Source organism: Brienomyrus brachyistius, chromosome 11, assembly GCF_023856365.1.
Source record: "Brienomyrus brachyistius isolate T26 chromosome 11, BBRACH_0.4, whole genome shotgun sequence".
Classification (NCBI taxonomy): domain Eukaryota; kingdom Metazoa; phylum Chordata; class Actinopteri; order Osteoglossiformes; family Mormyridae; genus Brienomyrus; species Brienomyrus brachyistius.
The window spans coordinates 13186816-13205823 of record NC_064543.1 but is presented as its reverse complement, the minus strand read 5'-3'; the positions used below and the strand labels follow the sequence as shown (position 1 = coordinate 13205823).

Sequence of the window (19008 nt, the reverse complement as noted above, 5' to 3'; positions counted from 1 at the left end):
TTATTTTGGTCTGACACGAATTTTTGCGCAAATGCCCCCTTTCGCTGGTGAGTTATGTGCGATTTAATAGGGTCAACATGTTTAAATCCTTGTGAAATCCTGTACGGCTAAATGAGAGAAAACCACAAACAAACATGAGCAGGCAGAAGGCTGTTCGCAGCCGGTCTGTGGTACGGGGCAGGAAGCCTCCACACACTGAGGTGCGCTGGCAAATGTTTGCTGAGGTTTCCGCAGACTTTCCCCGCTAATGCAATTACACACTGCGTTGCCCGCAGGAATTTTCCATCTGAACAGCAGACAACCGCTCGTAACAGCCTGATCCAGGACCCGTATTTCTTAACACTACACTGTTTTATTCAGGTGCGGTGTTAAAGTGGGCCAGTGCCAAACCCGCTCCCCCCAAGTGTACGGGTGAAAATTGGAATTGATTTAGATTGCTTTATTTGTCGTGAAATTATAAAGCGTCTTTATTGAACAGATGTGCACTTAAATCCCCGTACTATCCAATTGCGCTCCGGCCTCAGAGAGATCGATGTATGGCGGGGACACACGCTGACACGTTACGTGTGCCTGTCTCCGCTTCGGTCCCTTTTCGGATGCGAGAGATGCTGATCTGCATCCACGGCAAGTTGTAATCAGGAGGCGAGTCACGGGATGCCGTGCGTGCGGCTGGCGTCACACAGACGATAGCCTGATCCGGCGGGATGTGTGGCTGAGAAAAGACAAACGGGACTGGCTGTGGAAAGAGAAAGAAACTTGTTGACTCGTCTCCGTAGCGCTGGAATTCAGTCTATTGCGTGACCTCTCAATCTACAGGAGCCGTCCGTTAATTCGGGCTTAGAAGCGCTCGCTTCTTATACAGGGCGGATAGGTTTATTTTGGGGAAATTTTCTGCACGTTTGTCGAAACTCCAAAAATAATCACCTTTTGAATTGACACAACTTTCACAGTTGCGGTACCAAGAAGGACTCGTGTCAGATCTTGGACCCGAGCGCTCTTCGACGGCGGGGCGATGGCTTTCATGGTGAAGCACATGGTGGGGGGACAACTGAAGAACCTGACCGGCACTTTGGGGGACGACAAATCGGACGGTGAGAAATCCGAAGCCGGTTCTAAGGGGATGACCGAAGAGGAGTACGAGCAGTACCAGCAGCAGCTGCTGGAGGAAAAGTAAGGACGCGTATAGTTGCTTATCTGAGATGCGATGTATTTTACGCGTAGTGGGGGGCTCGGAAGCTGTTCTGTGGGCGCGTTCTGTGGATGCATATAAGACATGTGGTGCGTTAATGCCCGGGTCCCGCTGTGATCTGCTCCCTTGCCCCAGTCTCTCCATTCTGGTGATCCACCGCCTTCACTTAAACCAGCTTCTGCGCGCAGGACAGTTTCCAGTCCGATATATCTCTTATTCTTCGTTTGCTTTTTAGTCTGTCTCGGAGACACGATTGTTAGTTCTTCTGTTATTGTTTTCAATGCTAAATTAAATGAATATAGCCTACTGATGCAATTATGGAGGCAACCTGTATCACTTAATTTAAGTTTGGAAATCTGTGACTTTAATATCGTTTTCACCACGATAATTCATTAATTAAACCCAATCGAAATAATAACTATAATATAATATTTTCCAATTCGTTTACGCTATCCTACAGCATGAATTGTTGAAACAAATTTTTAAGACCGCAAGTTTAAATGTAACATTTTTAGCTCAAGCAAAAATTGACTAAACAACAGTTATGCAGATAATTGATGGAATCTCCTGCTTTCACAATTGCATCCAGAAACAAATTTGATTTGATTCTTTGCAGTGAAATCCAACGGTTATGAGAGAGAGAGCACCTCGCTCATTATAACGCAGCGGATCTAAGGTGCGGACTAAATTGCGGTTTCAAACATATTTCTTTTCAGTCGACCTCGTTTTGTAAGAGACACCGCAATGAGAAAAACGGTTTAATTTAGCGGTGGGTGCTATGCAATTCAGTTCTTTGTTAAATTAACACTGGCAATTGTGCGTTACTGTCCTAAAAATAAAACCGACCGAGAAAAGAGTTTTCTTGGAGAACCTTTCTGACCTGTCGTTTATATAACCCTCCATTGCACTTGTACGTATACCAATCTATCCTAATTTTAAAAAACTGGTTTAGATAAGGAAGGCTGAAGTGTAATTACATGATGCACTCCGGGGACATATGGAGCAGGCTGTGACGCCTATGACCTTCACCCAAAGGGCGAAGTGACCTGCCCTGCTTTTCCTATCGTCCAAATTTTACTAGAAAAGATAAACAGTTGGTTAATAAACTGCTCTATCCTCTAACACTGAATTCCTAGTTAAGACAGCAAGCTGCAGCCTGCGATGGGTTGGTGCCCCATCCTGGGTTGTTCCCTGCCTTGCTCCCATAGCCTCCAGGACTCCCCCTCGACCCCGAATAGGATAAGCGGTATCAGAAAATGGATGGATGGATGAACAACAAGCTGCTGTGTACCTTACTGAAGTGGAAAAGCTAAAAACACTCGTCTTTAATACACGACGTTTAAGCACAGAGGTCAAAATAAAGAGGTCAAAAAGGATTTTTTTTCTGTTTTCAACGGAAAGGTGTTTTTATCATGTGCTGCTGTTGTATTTTTTCACTGCCCCCACTCTCACCTCCGCCCCCCCCCATCCCTGGAAGTCCCTCTTTAAATGACACGACAGCTGTACATCTCTTTCTCTAGACGTACTCAGTCTCAGAAATGGTGGGTGTCATCAAACACATGCCTGCACTAATGGACTTGGGTATGCCGGCCGACAGCCGCGGTGCCGCTAATCTGATAAGCAGGGCGCTGAGCTACACGCTTTAACATACTGGGTATCCAGTGTGGCACCAGAGGTGTAAGAACGGGCTCCTGAAGAAACACCAGCTATCTGCTGATTGGATGACGGCTCGCTGTCAGTCCGTGAGTGTACAACAAGCGGACTCCATACTGCCCCCTGCTGGCATGAACACCATTCATAGTATGATATGAAAAAAAAGTATTTGCGGTTAAATTTTCACTTACATAGTATGGACAGTAATGGACTTTAAGTTCTGGGGTGATGGAACTGAGGAAGCTGGGGATACAGGATGTAGCTGCAGCTTCAGAAAGGCTGGCTTCTTAGAAGCGAGACCGCAGGATCATTAAGGCTGGCTGCCACTGGATTGTCTGCTTCAGGGCGGATCTCTGGTTATCTGAGCTTTTGCTGCATAAACGGAGGGTCTTTCTTATAACAAAGTTTTGGTGAAGTAATTATTTTGTAACCTCTTTTTTTGTCCCTCGCACTGCCTGTTCCTGATTGAAACTTTTGCCAGTTCCATTCCTCTGACAGCAACACTTAGTTACACTCAGTGGACAGCAGGGGGCGTTTATCAGATGTTTGCTCACCAGCCTGCTTTTCCTTAACACCGGGAGTCGATGCTGGCCGAAGGAGTGTGTAGCAGCACTCTCTGCAGGCCAACACTTTCAGGGGCACGTTTATAACAAGGACTAAAGGCCAACTACTCTTAGTCCTATTCGAGTCACCCCTGCTGGTCACTGTTAATCCCAGGGACACTGTTCTGTATTAGGCTGAGCCATTCAGAAGCTGAACAGCGGCGAGCATGCGGTTAAGCACACGGCCTTGAAACCAGGTAGTTCTGGGGAATTTGTATCCTTGAACAAGGTAATGTACCTAAATTGTCAAAATAAAATGTCTTTATACAAGCATGAAACTTTGGACAAAACCTTCACATTAATGTAAAAATATTATCTAATATTAACCTTGGCAGACTTCCATCATGGGGAGGCTGAAGGTGTGAATTAGACAGGGTCTCTTAAGAGTCTAGGAGCCGTACCTTACTGGTGATGCACTTTCTTGGGGTGCCTTTGCACCCACCTGTGCACATTAACCCTCCCGGGAAATGGCCTGTGCTTATTATGGGACGATTTTATTTAATGGTTATGATAATTGTGACGGGAGCCGTTGTTGCCGGGTGTGCAATTTGGCTAATGCTGAAGGTCCATTGACTGATGGCTAAATCCCGCACTTTAATCTCGGGGGGTGGGAGGGGGGGTTGGCCAAAAGGCACTTGAGCTAAGAAGCTTCTGCAAGTGCAGCCTTGCCCGCTCGGGAGGAAGGTGATGGAGACAGGATTATCCCCTTAGCAGACACCCACACATTGGAGAGCAGCATCGCTTTCAGACTCTCAGTAGTACTGCTCGTGCTCAGTCTCATGCATACCATCGCTTCATCCCACCCCCCCGCATAGGTGTCTTGATATAACACTCACACTCTGTAACAGTTGACGTCACATGCTGGGTGTCTATGTCACAATTGTGTTAAAAGGTGTGAGCTTGTATGGCGGGGGGGTGGGGGGTGGGGGTGTGTGTAATTATGTATGAGTGTGGGTGTTTTTTAATATGTAGAGCAGCCAGCCCACCACCAACATGGGACTTGTCTCCCATCCCCCAGGCAGGAGAGAGATGCCAACTTTGCCCAGCGGAAGGCAGAGCGTGCCACGGTCAGGACCCACTTCCGGGATAAATACCGGCTGCCAAAGGTGACTAGATATGTGCCTGTTTTATTTATAAAAGAGACAATACAAGAGGCAGGGGAGAATGATAAATCCTAAAAGAGCAGCGTTAGAACAGCAAGTATACGCTCACACATTTTAAAATGTTTTTATCCAATTTTTCAACATTTGCCAAAGCAATTTAATTTGCATTGTCTTTTGCCAGGTTTTGTGCTTTAAAGGGCTTGGCATTGCAAAGTGGTTACTAATCAAACCTTCCAGAAGATTAAAAAATAATTTGTGTTGCTGTGTGGCAAAGTCATGGTTCTGCTTCCCGAAAGGCAAAGCTATGCAATCATTTCATTCCGCACCCCTGTCTCTGACTCTGACCCCCCTCCCTCCTCTGTGTCAGAGTGAACTGGATGATGCACAGATCCAGCAGGCAGGGGAGGAAGTGCAGCTGCCAGCAGAGCTGGCCAAGATGATCGCGGAGGACAGTCAGGAGACGACCCACAAGCGGTCAGTCATTGGGCAGCTGGGCAACATCCAGAATGTAGACCTGGACCAGCTGAAGGACAAAGCACAGTCCACGTTGGAAGACCTCCGGCACTCGGCCGAGAAGTGTGACGTCATGTGATCTGTCACTCCGCCTTCCCCCTGGCTCCCGGGGACCCGCCCCCGCACCGTCGTCACTGCCGGTCACGGTCATTGGTACCAACACAGACGTGACCACATAAGTCAACTTACATGCAAACCAACAAACACCAGCCATTCAGGCCAAACCATTTAAATACACAAACACAAAAAGAGAGAGGAGTTAGATTATAGCTTTGTCAACCAGCTTGGTGAAGAATCTTTATGGAGCTGTGCAGAATGAGCAAAATAGTCTCATTTCCTCATTATATTTAACTTCAGTCCCATTTTTTTCAATTCTCTTTTTCATTATTTTGTTACTCCCAAGCAAGGTAGCGTCAAGCATGTCTGCATCCAAATAAGAAAACTGTATTTATTGTAAACGCTTGTACCCCCATCCATCCAACCATCCATCCATCTATGTTATGATGAACCACTCCATCAAAGCCCATCTTTGTGACACACTTGTGTATGAAATTTTGAAATGAAATTTTATTTTTTGATATATGAGGCATAGTAGCATAATGCCAACATCCTCGCTGTGTGTGTCTGCGTGTCTGTGTATATATACAGACATGCACACACACACACACATACACACACACACAGATACACTGGAATCCCATGAACAAAGACAAGTATTTTGTTTTCCAGTGCCTTGGTCTTGCCCCCCCCCCCCCCCCCCCCCACACACACGGTTATGACATGTTTGTCCACTGAGAAAACTTCCAAAAACTCAAAAATAAATAAGTCAATGAAACAATCTTCATCTAATTGGGCGGACAGAATGATCAAAGTTGCCATACACACCGCAGTGGTGGCCTTTCCCAACCCCGTCCTCGGGGCACATAGATGGCATTTTTGCTCCCTCCCAGCTCCAAAAATGTGGACTGTCTGCGGTCCCCGGGGAACCAGGTCGGGAGACACTGTGACAGTGTGTTTGCTGGGAGGTTGGCTGCTATAGGCATGTGTGTCGCCTGCAGCCTTTGACTCGTCGGTGTCTGCGGTTCGCTGCTTGGTCGGCATGTCCCACTGCGACCCGCAGACACGCTGTGTGACCTGTCACCCGGTCACTGCCCACTGGGAGCCGATCCCCCGAAGCCCAACTCTCTGTCCGTGCCGGTGGTGAGCGCTTGTGCTGACGGTTCATTGTTGTTTCGGCGTTTGTTACTTAGTGTGTTCAGCTTTCAGCCAGTGAGGTTGTCCCTCTCTTATACTGAGTGTTGGTTGTTACAAAAAAATAGTACAAAAATAAATCCTCATCTTGCCTAAATATAATTAGTTAAACTTAGTGACAGATAATTCCTGGGTGTTCATGGACAAAGGTGAGCCAAAGGTGAGCAGTAATAGTACACCCAGGTATAAATGTTTTTAAATTTCTCAAATTATTGGCTATTTGGTAAAATGCTGTGGCAGGTACTAAAATTGTGCAGTTTGTGATACTTGTAGTGACATTTTAATATATTTTTGATTCACTCATTAAGTGATTTATTTTTTATGAAGTGACTGGTCTTGCTGTCATGTCTGAGCCACTTTGGGGTAAAGCAGTAGTTTAAAAATGACCTGAAACCCATGTTTGTGCAGGTTGTGTGTGCCGCATGCAGGTTGTGTGTGCCGCATGCAGGTTGTGTGTGCCGCATGCAGGTTGTGTGTGCCGCATGCAGGTTGTGTGTGCCGCATGCAGGTTGTGTGTGCCGCATGCAGGTTGTGTGTGCCGCATGCAGGTTGTGTGTGCCGCATGCAGGTTGTGTGTGCCGCATGCAGGTTGTGTGTGCCGCATGCACCCAAAAGCATTGCAAAAACCCTTTAATATTGTCAATAGTAATCATCTGGAACAACTTACCCGAGCTCAATAAAGATATAGTAGGAATATCAATTTGGAATGTCTTGTTATTTCTGCTGTGTGTGTGTGTGTGTGTGGGGGGGGGGGGGGGGGGGGGGGTTGCATAGATCACATTTGGGGACCAAAATGTCCCCAAAGTGCGGTAAAACCTGAAACTTCCTTACTTTTGGGGACACTTCTTCAGGCCCCCATTTCGATAACCTCTATTTTATAAAAATCTGTGAATGCAATCAAAAAAGTAAAAGTGCCAAAAGTTGGTTACTTATGGTTAAGGTTAGGGCTGGGTAGGGGTAAAGCATGTTGTGATTGGGGTTAGGGTTTTTCCCATAAAAGTGAATGGATGGTCCCCATTTAGATAGGAAGACCAACTTGTGTGTGTGTCTATATATACAGTCAAACCTCGGATTTCGAGTAACTTGGTTTGCGAGTGTTTTACAAGACGAGCAAAATTTAAAAATAAATTTTAACTTGATGACTGTGGTCTTGTAATATGAATCGTATCAAATTGTTTTTATGAATATTTTTGATTGTGGAACGAATCATCCGAGTTAGATTTTCATGCCACTAATATATTTTTCCTCACATAACCCGTAAACTAGGAAGACATCCATCCATCCATTTTCCAAACCGCTTATCCTATTGGGTCGCGGGGGGTCCGGAGCCTATCCCGGAATCAATGGGCACGAGGCAGGGAACAACCCAGGATGGGGGGCCAGCCCATCACAGGGCACACTCACACACCATTCACTCACACATGCACACCTACGGGCAATTCAGCAACTCCAATTAGCCTCAGCATGTTTTTGGACTGTGGGGGGAAACCGGAGTACCCGGAGGAAACCCCACGACGACACGGGGAGAACATGCAAACTCCGCACACATGTGACCCAGGCAGAGACTCGAACCCGGGTCCCAGAGGTGTGAGGCGACAGTGCTAACCACTGCACCACCATGCCGCCCCCACTAGGAAGACATATATCTGCCAATTACAGCGAGTTAATTAGGCTTTTCTGAACGAGAAACATACGATTACACAATTTGATTGCATAATTCAATGCATTTTATCCACCCATCCATGCATCCTCTTGCTGGACCCCTTGTCATATTCAGTGTCACGGGGGGTCTGGAGCCTACAGGGGTAAGGCAAGGAACAACCCAGGATGACAGGATGAACAACCCAACCCGACGTAACCTGTATTTTATATTTCGACGTATAGCTTTTACCCTTTGCCGACTATCTAGAATGTGAAATTCAATTTCTAAGACATTTAAAATGATGAAAATGAAGTCCATCTTTTCCCCGCTTCAGTTTCAAATCCGTGCCCGTCAGTGGATTCGTCGCCTAGACGATTTTTCAGGTCTGTACTACGCGGCTGAAACAGAAAGGCCGATATCATTACATAACAGCAGATGGCGACAAACACATATTAGATTACTTTTTCCTATTGTTAAAATATGGCAAATTCTTCAGAAATGTAACTTATTTGCGTCTTTATGTTTAAGCACGTAAATCGATTTAAATTGAACTGTTTTTATCTTTTAGAAGTGTCTAAATATCTAATGCACCCGCAGTTCATATACGTATTTTTAGGCTACTGTCTGCAAAGTACGGATGGTACGATCATTATTTTTAGGATATCACATTGTTTTCTGATAATAAATAAAATATGTGCCTACTCTTTTTGAAATATGAATATAGGCCTATTTAATAAAGAGTAATATGGAACTGTTAAATATCTTTACATTTTTTCTAATTACTGACATTCCAACGAACCATGCATATAAAAAACAGCGAATTGTTTGTGTGCAGGCCTATGACTCAGCGGATTTATTTAAGATAATTTTTGAATTGAGAAACAACCTCAATAGGCGGTACTGTCTTCTGCGACGATAAACAAGAAGCGATTATACAGTTCTGGCAATTGTTTCCATTTCCGTCCATCACTGGAAGGAGGTTGGGCTATGTAGAAAACTAATGAGCACTGGAAGACGGATTCTGAAGGGCAGGAATTATTTAGCGAGTAAAATGGGCAGCAATCTGGCTGGGATGTAGAGACTAACAGAACTTGAAGCTATTTCTTGGCCATTTTCCTCAATAAATCGTTATATATATATTTTTTAATCACAACCAGAATGCACCAACAACAACAAAATAATACCACAGCATTGCTGACAATGCCATCTGGTTTTTTTTGGCTTCTGCCGTCGTCACGTAGCAGACTCGGTGACATTCGCTCTGCCACCTGGTTCTAGACAAATGCGCCCCTGGTTTCTCCGTCCGAAATTTTGTTCAATAAAACAGCAAGAAGGTCCGGTGCTGGTTTGGCTTTTCCTTGGCTTACAGAGGGGGAAAAAATCAAGTTATTTACCATTTCAATGGCAGTAAGTCCTCTCCCTATTGGCAGTTTTCAAGTGTGGTTTGAATGGAGAGAGCTGTAAAATATATTGATGCTGATCCCCTCCTCTATACGCTGGCTGCAAGGCGTGAACAGTCTTAGGTCTGGAAAGACGCAGGGCCACTGCATGGCCAGTCTGACACAAAAGGGTGAAACGGGCCAGAAAATACTATTCTTTTCCATTCAGTCCAATCAATCAGAGCTTAGAAACTCGCCAGAATTAAGAGAGCGGGGGAGGCGGAACGGGAAAGGGAGGGGAATGCAGGGCAGTAGTTATTCTGTCTTTTAAAATTTATTTTGCAAGGACGTCATGGTATAGAGTTGTGCCGAAGGTTTGCTTTTGGGTTTACTGCTAAACAGAAACAGATTTGTTGTTCCTGCGCTTTAATTTAATGCGGTGAGCTGCGCATGTGAGCTGCTAGCTGTGGAATGTTTCATCAGGGACTTCTGCCTCCCATTTGGAGACTTTTCAGTTTTCTTTATTTTTCCTTCATCCCTTTCTTTTAATCGAAGAAGGAGAGAGCTTTGAGAGTAAGGAGCACACAATCTGTGAGTTACATAAAAATTTAAGCATTTTATCCTGTATGTGGCGCGCGGCTTGCCAAAAACTGGAGTTGCTATGGAAATGGATCCCACGACGGACTTGGGAGCATCGGCCAATCGTCTAACGGGACCGTAAATGAGAGAAGGGGAGGAGGGGGACAAACTTCTCCTTTTTCTGTTTTTCAGGAGAGGAGTGGAGGGGGGCACATATGGGAAAAGGCTAAACGAAGCGTGAAGCGTAACAGCGAGAGGGACAAAGACGCTGGGCAGCGAGGGAAAGGTGCTGGAGAGACGCACGTTTCCCCGGGGGGAGTATTTCAGAAATACCCAAACAAATCGATGAGTTATAGCAGGGACAGGAATCCGGGACGAGGAGAATGTCGGACGGAGTTTGGGTGCCTACATTGTTTCTCCTTTAGAAAAAAGCGATCGGAATCGTATCGAGGAATTTGTTTATAATCCAGTAGCGCCGTGGAGGACTTGTCTGTGTAAATTAATAAGGCGGGATGCCTTCTTATGGGACGGAAGGAGTCTAAGTAAAGTCGCTGAAACTTCGACTACGGGGGTGTAAGCACGGAGCCGGCCAGGACTCCATGAAGTCAGATCTCAGATCTTGCTTTGCTTTTCTAAGTAGCAGCAGCATGCTGTCCAGCCCTTTGACATGTTCATGGACGCGTATTCGCATAGGAACTGTTATATAGCTAAAGTTTAGTGCAATAAAGTGGGGGACCAGGGTCGCTCATCGCCGGACTGAAGCCCGGGATCTCAGGATGAAAACTTGGTGCAGCGTCCTGGCGCTTCTTGGCTGGTTAGTGGTCCTTGACGCGCAGTATATTTGCTGGCAAGCCCTGCTTAAGTGTCAGCAAGAGGCAGACTGCGAACTGGCGTACAACCAGTACCTGGCCGCCTGCGAAGCGAACATAAGGGGGAACAGGCGCCACTGTCCCAGCCACTGCATCGGCGCCTTGGTCAGACTCAACCAAACCCGCAACGGGCCGGACCTGGAGACCTGCGACTGCGGCCAAGACTTACAGTGCAGGAGAACCAAACGCGCTATCGAGCCGTGCCTCCCCCGGAGGTACCCAGGTGATGCAGCCGGGATCGGGTGCACGGAGGCCCGCCAGCGATGTGAAGAGGAGCCTGACTGCCAGGCCGCCCTGACAGACTACCTGTCCAACTGCGGGCAGCTTTTTAACGGCAGGAAATGCTCGGCGAAGTGCAAGAGCACAATACAGAGGATGCTGTTCATCCCCAGCGGCGTCCTGCTGAACCGCTGCGTGTGTGACGGCGTGGAGAGGCCCTTTTGCGAGGTGGTGAAGGAGAACATGGACAGGCTGTGCTCAGTGGTGGACCAGGGATTATCTACATCGTACGGGACTTTGAAGACACATACGATGACGAAGACTACGACCCGAAAACGGACCGGCTGGAGACGCGCTCCGACGCTTCGATTTCCTTCTCTGGCTGTTCACCTTTATCGCACCAAGTCGCCCAGATTCACGCAATAGCGCTTCTCACCGTGTACTGGAGCAGACTTTTGTAATGACAGGGGAAGACTTTTTTAACGCCTATTTAAAAAAAAAAAAAAAAAATCATGATTAGTTAATCGGTTCAGCTTTGAGCACATTTGTTTGGTTAAGGTTTAGCGCCTGCTTGCGTTTCGCACGCATTCCGCAAGACTGCGGACAAATTATGGAAGTATGAATGTCGTTACCAGAGCCCATAAATTTGGGTTTGCTTGCTTGTAAACATGAAGCGCAGTATTTATCCGTGTTTTCTTAGAGACGGACTTTAAAGTGGCCGTTCACACGCCTTCGTTTCCCCTAACAGGTTTTCGAAACCGTTAACAAAAATACCGTTTGAATAAGCTAATGCTGAGAGAAAATTGGCCATAATAGGTTTTTAGAAAGGAAACAGATTAGAAAAATGTGTAAGTGGTAAATACAAAGAAGGTGAGCTTTTTATTATTTTATTCTCGATGAGCCATACAGCCATAAAGAATACAGGGCCGGTTTGCTTTACTCGGCGCCCTGCACTCCCACTTGTTTAGTTTCGTCTCAGCGCCTCCTGAAGTGTGCGGCTTTTATTAAGACTTTAAATAAACACTGACGCGCTCCAGTTTCGGCACCATTGTAGCCGGCGCACTTGAGATATTTGCGGCCAAGTCGGGTAGAATTGGCGACTTTATCACATAAAGCGGTTAAATTAACTGGAGTGTTTCCCCGCTAATCGCCACTCTGCCCGCATAAGTGAAGCCTCTCACGGACTTTGAATTGGCGCGTTACGAAGGAAATATCAGCCTTTATGGTCGTTGCATGGGAATTTTGTATTTAGGTGTGGCAGTTTTAGGTTGTTCTGCGATTATTCGTATAGTTCTAAGACCTGCGAAATAGTTGAATTGAACTGGTAACTTTCAGGCAGTAACACTTGAGATGGAAAGTCGTTTAGAGTTTTTGTAATGAGTATATTAATACCATAAGGCAATCGTCTATTCATGTATATTCCTATCGGTACAGTTCTTGATATTTTTGTAACTCATTTTTATAAGACGATCATTTGGGGTATGGATTTATCGTTAATCGCATTTTTCTTTCAGACTATACTCATGTTCAGTATTGTAATCTTTACATCAGATAAAAAGTGGCTTGACGAATGTGATATTTATTCCTATATATGCCGAGGCGTTGACTGTTTTATTTTGATTTTAACTTACCCTGTGAAAATGTAAATGTGTAACATTATCTACATAATGTATAGAAAAAAAATATATTTATGTTTCAAAGAAAGAAAAAACCCAGTTAAATAAAACAAGTAAACTTAATTACGTTACCATTGTTTTAAGTAGTCAAACGTGTTTTATTTTTATGTGTTAGCCAATTCATTTATTTTAGTTGTTAATTAGCAGTTTGTAGTTGGTCTACGGAAGTACTAGCAGTATCGTCTGGCGCCAGGTGACGAAGTACGCAGTAAAGTCTCGGATTCATTGAAATTCCAGATGTGAAAATTACGTCCGTAAAACCATTTGGATAAAGTCTGTCATAGAGGCAATAACTGTGAAGCTTCTGTGTGACTGTCACTATACCACCTTAATATTGTACTTAAGCCTTATTTGTGACCCGTCGCTACGAAATGAGTCTTAAGTCACACTGTTAGAACTGCACCCATAAGACGCATTTCGTGGTGATGGGTCACATTTATTTGGCGTTACGCTGAAACGTGGGCCTACTTGGTTGTACATCGAGATAGTATAATACAGAACTCCGTTGCTAATGAAGGAGGCATAGTTAAACATTTTATGTTTGAAAGATGAACATATAAAATGGAGGGGGATATCCGACATATTTTGGTCAGAACTTTATTGTATTATTGGTCAGAATTTTGATGTAATATAAAATTCGACCGGTGGATTCGAATGTGGATGTAAAGGTTCAGTTGTAGGGAGGTCAATGACAAAACGGTACCAGAGTTTAGAGTAACAAAGCTGGGGGATTGTAAACTGTTTTTATGTAATGTGATGGTTACAGGTCTTGCGGATTTACCGTTTACATTATACTGATTTTACATTTATTGTATTACAATATACCTAACCTGAAATAGAAAAGGAGTTGTGTTAGCTAATATTGTACGCCGACTGAACGTTCTTGAATCCTGCAAATGTGTAGAAACGGCTGCAGATGTGAGATTTGAACCAGGTAATTAAGTGTACAGTGCTTCATGAAGGCTCACGCCCCAATTGTCCATCAGAGTGGGGTGGGAGTGCCTGGGGGGACACAGAAAAGCATATGTGGAGGTGAAGGCCCCCTGCACTGGAATACCCGCCCACCAGTGTGGCAGGTGCCCTCAGCTCCCACTCGTGCTGCGGGGGTCCAGCTTGCTCTGGGAACTTGGTCAAAACAAACGCACACGCAGCAACCTCTGGGGAGGGGAGTTGCCTACTGTGCCAGGTCGGGGGGATGGGGGGGGGGGGGGGGGTTGCATACAGTGCCAGGCCTGTGCAGAGCTTCGCTTGTTTATTTATTAATTTTCACTGAATAGCTTTTGTCCATACCAATCTTAGCCTCTCGTGTGTGTGCTGATGATATAGGGGGGAGGGGGGTCTTTGTGTCCCATGCACACACAATGTCTCATTCATGGCACTGGAGTGTCTCCAGAAAGGATTGCTGGCATGTGTAAAATGGGGGGGCTTGAAGACCCACTGCCTCTTGAGGATTAATCCCTCCCCCCTTCCCAACAACCAGCTCTCCAATTTGACTGCTCAACAGTCGTCCCCCCCCCAGTCTCATTTAGGATATTTACTGAGCCCTGGGGAGAAGAATGTGGGAGATGTGAGAGGCCCAAGTGCTCTTCATGTGCTGGAGGTGAGATGGAGGCCAATCGGAAGGTCTGACTGGCTGGGCCCGCCTCTGGGGTGTGTGTCTCCCCCTCAGCCTGTGCCTGGGTCCTCCCCCTGATCACCTGTGAGCGATACCCCCCCCAGCACGATCCCTAAATCAGGCCCATTAGCTCCAACAGGAACCAACAGGAACGTGGAACTGATTGCCGAGACTACTTGAACACGCCGCGTCTTCCTGGCCCCCTGGAGTGTGCTTCCCTCAGGCAGCCTTAGAGACCTGCGGTTTCTCAGATGGTTTTCCAAGTAAGCTTAACCGTGTCCTCACTCCTTATGATTTTACGACAGCAAACAAGCATCGGTATTCAGATTACATTTAAAAAGGTTAATGGACTATTAGTCTCAGATGGGCTCAAAGCCTACAGTGACGGATGTTATAGTGGATGTTATAAAGTGCAACTTAGTCGAGACCGTATCTATGGCAATGCAACAAAGGACATTCAATAACACAGCCGGATGCTTCTACAACCAATTGGGCAGATTTATAGGAAAAGGTATGACTGGGAATTGGTTGCACTATGTACCAAAGGCAGGCTGGATTGACCGCTCTGAACTGGACTCCCCACTGCACAAAGGTACTGAGAGCCAGGACAACCTGGAGAGTGCAAGGGAAATGGGATTAACTGTGAACTCCATATGTAAACTCTTCCTGTCAAGATCTTCCTAGATGTTTCCGAGATCTCAAAGTTTACGTCTAATTTTGAAAATTCTTAATGAAATTCAAGTTTCCCTTTCGATGTTTTACGACTGATTTAACCCAACGGCTGTATCATACAGACTTTTGCTCAGTCTTAGGTCCTCCCTGAAACACGATGAAAGCATATTTTTCAAAGGGACTCTCTCAGTGGAACTGAATATGAAAGACATAATATTTACTTAAGCTGGGATGGAGAGGGGAAGGGAGTGTGTTTTTGAGGTTTAAAATCATAATACAAATTATACAAGAGGTGCAGAACATTTGACACTGTCCATTGCAATAGAGATTTAATAAATTAATTCAAATATAATTATAAAAATCATCCAACACAAAAAATGAAGGGAACACATACAGCTCCATTAAGGCTTTCATGTGGAATTCTGATTCCCATACTGAGATTTACAAGTGAAACATGTTTCCATTTAATGGAGTCGCAACATGGGTAAGACGACACGCTGCAGTACCGGCTCGTTTACGCAACTCGGGAGAAGCACGCTCCTCATCCGCTGGGCCAGGGTGGGTTGTTGGGTTTGGACCTGTGGATACTGGGTCACTGACGAACTCGGTCAAGTCATGTGGCCACCTGTGCCTGACTAAAGTAATAAATGCAAAAGGGGAACGAGGTGTCTAGATTCACCTGCGCGGCTGTGCTGCACGGTTGCACTGCATGGCTTTGTGCAGGAGGTAAGCATGCACACACGACGGTGTGCAGAGATTCAATAACGGTGTGGATGAATGTCCCACAGGTGCAGGCAAAATCAATTTGATGTTCATGTGCGAGTTTCCGCCGATCTTTTATGCGTCAGTGTGCATGCAATCTTGATATGATAGACATAATGCAAGTAGTCGAGGCCAGAAAGAGCTGAAAAGTAGCAAACCTCGTGCTACAGAAGTGTTCAGAGTTGAACGCGAAAGTAAATGTTTCTGCTTGGTGTGTGAGGGGACCCTGGGGGGGTGGGGGGCTGTATGGACAGCTGCTGGTTCACCACGTCGTCTGAGATCCCTGGAGCATGGTGGTCACTGCAGGCAGCATGCTGTGGAATACGGGGAGGGGGGGGGGGGGGGTACAAATCTGAGCTTCAATCAGCATTTGCATCACAGTCATGTTGCAGACGCCAGAGAGACGTGTATCTGTCTGAATATGACCAGTGTTACAAATACACAGTTAATTTAAGAAATGGATACACTAAATGATGTAACTAATCTCTACGGCATCTCTGCCAGCTCTTTTACATATTTATACTAATCATACAATACTGTGCAAAAGTCTTAGGCAGTCAAAGAAAATGAAGTTTCAATGCTTCATGCTGGTGCACGACTAAAATATTATGTCTGTCAAAGTCTGTCAGCTTAACCAATTCAAAACTTCTCCTGAAGTCACCACAGGACTTGCAGCCACCATCCAATACATCAATGTGTTTTTTGACTCGACCATTAGCACACCTCGTATAGCTAATCAATATCTCATTGACTTTAACTAAGTAAATAAATTAAACGAGTTGGTGGTGAAATGTACCAAACACATGGAATGGCTGGGGTGCCCCTGAGGAGAGGTTTGGGAATTGAAGCTCTGTTCATCTAACCATCCAACAAGATTTATTTTGGGACAACAGAAGATATTCCTGTTTGCCTGCATTGTGCTTTTTGTTCTGAGCAAATTTAAACATACTACCCATGTAAGTGGCGTTAAATATTTCCTTTGCCTGCCTAAGACTGTTGGATAGTACTGCATGTCCTGGGTGTACCCCAGCCCTTGTACCCTGTCCTGCCTGGGAAAGGTTCCAGCACCCCCCACCGACCAGTATAAGTAGTTGGATGATGGATGGATGGAAGTATTTATATGCACAGCAGTCTGTTGTTTATGTAGTCCCCATTAAAACCAGAAGGATCCTTAAGAATGGCAAAACAATTATGTTTAAATGCTACAACCTCCCCATCTTCTGATAGACTCAAGCAGGTCATGTGGCGGCTCGAGACACAGCCTTGTAAATGAAAGGTTGCTTGTTCAATCTCAGGAAATGACGGGCTATTCTAGTTCCCTTTAGCACAATACTTTCTAGAAGATCTTAGGTGATGTGTTCAGCTAACACGTACAGCGCACACAAGTTCAGCTATGCGACTCGGACCGAACTGATTGGTGTCTAAAAACACTGCTGCAGCTGCCTACCCCCCTTGTCATCTGAACAAGGGCTACCTTTCTCAACTCCCAACCCCCCCTAACCAAAACAAGGGGCTCATTTCACTCACTAAATCTGCTCTGGGCTGCAACAGGAGGCATTAATACTCAGTGGGGTGTTGGAAGGAAAAGAAGGCAGCTGGGAGACGGCCATCTTGACTGCATATTCGCTCAGCTGCTGTTTTGATGCAAGGTAGTGTGTGTGGGTGTGTGTGTGTGTGTGTGTGTGTGCGTGGGGGCAGGGAGGGAGTCGAGGTTCAAGAATGTGGCAGGCTGACTGAATTATGCTGCCGGGCGCAGACCAAGTCCCAGTGGCCCTATCGCAACGAGAGAGGCGACTATGTCCCAGCATGCACTGCGAGAAGATGGCAAGGGATCAGGAAGATTCTGTACCATTTGTACGCATTTTAAAAGTACTTCTGTAAAACAATAAGCCCTCTTCAAAGGTAAGTGCAAACTGTTAGTCTGGCTGAGGTCCCACCTGTCAGGCAAACAGATGTGGTTGGTATGTGAGCAATGCAGCCTCAGATCAGATGTTATCCATCTTGGACCAGCAGGTGTCCCACCCCAGGGATCGATCTGCTTCCACACTGTACTAACCCCATTATAAGCCCACTCATGGCCAACAGCGAACCTTGGCCTAGTCCGGCACACTTTCTTTTCTAGCCCTGATGTGTCTGGACTCCAAATCTGATTCATTTGACGCTTTTATCCAAAGTCACTTAGAGTAGAACGAAGGGATAAAATCAATGTATGCTCCCTGGGATTCGAACCCACGACCTTTGTGGTGTTAGCGGAATGCTCTATTTCTTGAGCCGTCGTCAAGAGAAGGCTTCGCTGGCGAGAGGAAAACCCACGTTTGTGCGTATGAGGCTGTGCCAATACACGTGCACGCCCAGTCGCTCGCACGAGAGTGCAGTAGGTGCATGCCAGACCGTGCATGCCACTTAGGTCTTTGAAAACGCTGTATGCCAGAGCGGGGTAGTCGAGTCAGGGGAGGGTGATGTGGCGTACGGACGTCACCGGACACTCACAATTCCGCACCGATTCCGCCAGACCCTCCTTGTCTAGGGACACGTCTGTCTGCGCATCTCGCATCTGAGAAGGAGAGAGTAGGCACCCAAATCACACGACAGCCACAGCTGCTACGGAACATCCAACACATCAGCGTTGCCGTGGCGCCCTACCTTCAGATGCTCTTTGAGGCATTCCGCTCTGGTCATCAGACGCTTGATCTGCAAGGAGCCGGATTTACACGTGAGGGAGGGCCGTGCCTGGCTGTGGACAGAGCCCCCCCCCGCCAAGGCCCCGACGAGACCTCGCCATTCACACATGGGGCCCCATTACTAATCGACGTGCTCGGCTCCTCTCACATATGGTTCATATTTGCAACACTTCTGAGCAAAGCATTAGATTATGGCAGCATCTGAATTTATTTAGACGCCCATAAAAGTTCAAATGAAGGGGCCCAGTGATCCACAGACTTTAATCTTTCTTTGGGCCGGTTGTCAAAACCGACTGAATTATTGCAGACTAAATGAAAGGAATAACAAAAATCTCATAATAGTAGAGCGGATCCCTTTATATACACACACAAACCTACTAAAAAGCCAGAGGACGCCTACTGATTGGTGGAGAACGGTTTTCACGGCAAAATATGCAAATATTTTGGTGTTCGGAGAATGACATGGGAAATTTACAGGTCCTGGTGCAGAATGTGGGCCTCAATCTCATGGTCAGTACTAAGGTGCAGGACCTCGATAGGCCCCCAGTAACAGGGTTTAGAGTCAGGAGTGAGTAGGGCAGCTTCCACAGTGCAATGAGGCAG

General features: G+C 46.0%; 2 protein-coding genes, 1 long non-coding RNA gene and 1 pseudogene across 6 annotated transcripts in view; 3 read left to right on the top strand and 1 right to left on the bottom strand.

Moving 5' to 3' along the window:
- Positions 1-389: 389 nt before the first annotated feature.
- Positions 390-5744, top strand: LOC125704045 (complexin-3-like). The gene is made up of 3 exons (XM_048969336.1): positions 390-1170; positions 4463-4550; positions 4915-5744. Exons 1-3 carry the CDS (start codon positions 1013-1015, stop codon positions 5137-5139), a joined length of 471 nt encoding a protein of 156 aa, XP_048825293.1. The 5' UTR covers positions 390-1012; the 3' UTR covers positions 5140-5744.
- A 728-nt stretch (positions 5745-6472) lies between these two features.
- Positions 6473-7005, top strand: LOC125704048 (uncharacterized). Its single transcript, XR_007381019.1, has 2 exons — positions 6473-6759; positions 6900-7005. It is a non-coding gene; the product is annotated as an uncharacterized LOC125704048 (long non-coding RNA).
- A 2658-nt stretch (positions 7006-9663) lies between these two features.
- Positions 9664-12754, top strand: LOC125704044 (growth arrest-specific protein 1-like; annotated as a pseudogene).
- Positions 12755-15276: 2522 nt separating this feature from the next.
- Positions 15277-19008, bottom strand: part of ulk3 (unc-51 like kinase 3) — a 13066-nt gene continuing 9334 nt past the window's right edge. For 2 of the 4 annotated variants that reach the window (XM_048969325.1, XM_048969326.1), the window contains 3 exons: positions 18368-18415; positions 18215-18278; positions 15277-16038 (listed from right to left, as the gene is read on the bottom strand). In XM_048969325.1, the coding sequence (XP_048825282.1) occupies positions 16022-16038; positions 18215-18278; positions 18368-18415 (129 nt within the window). In that variant the 3' untranslated portion in view covers positions 15277-16021. Of the gene's footprint in view, positions 16039-18214; positions 18279-18367; positions 18416-19008 lie in introns of those variants that run through there. The other 2 variants (XR_007381017.1, XR_007381016.1) reach the window with 2 other exon arrangements.

Excerpts from the sequence above, each read along its gene's own strand:
- LOC125704045 (XM_048969336.1), top strand. The coding sequence starts at position 1,013 with ATGGCTTTCATGGTGAAGCACATGGTGGGGGGACAACTGAAGAACCTG. Across the intron at positions 1,171-4,462 it reads CAGCAGCTGCTGGAGGAAAA|GCAGGAGAGAGATGCCAACT; the intron begins GTAAGGACGCGT and ends CCCATCCCCCAG. Across the intron at positions 4,551-4,914 it reads ATAAATACCGGCTGCCAAAG|AGTGAACTGGATGATGCACA; the intron begins GTGACTAGATAT and ends CCTCTGTGTCAG.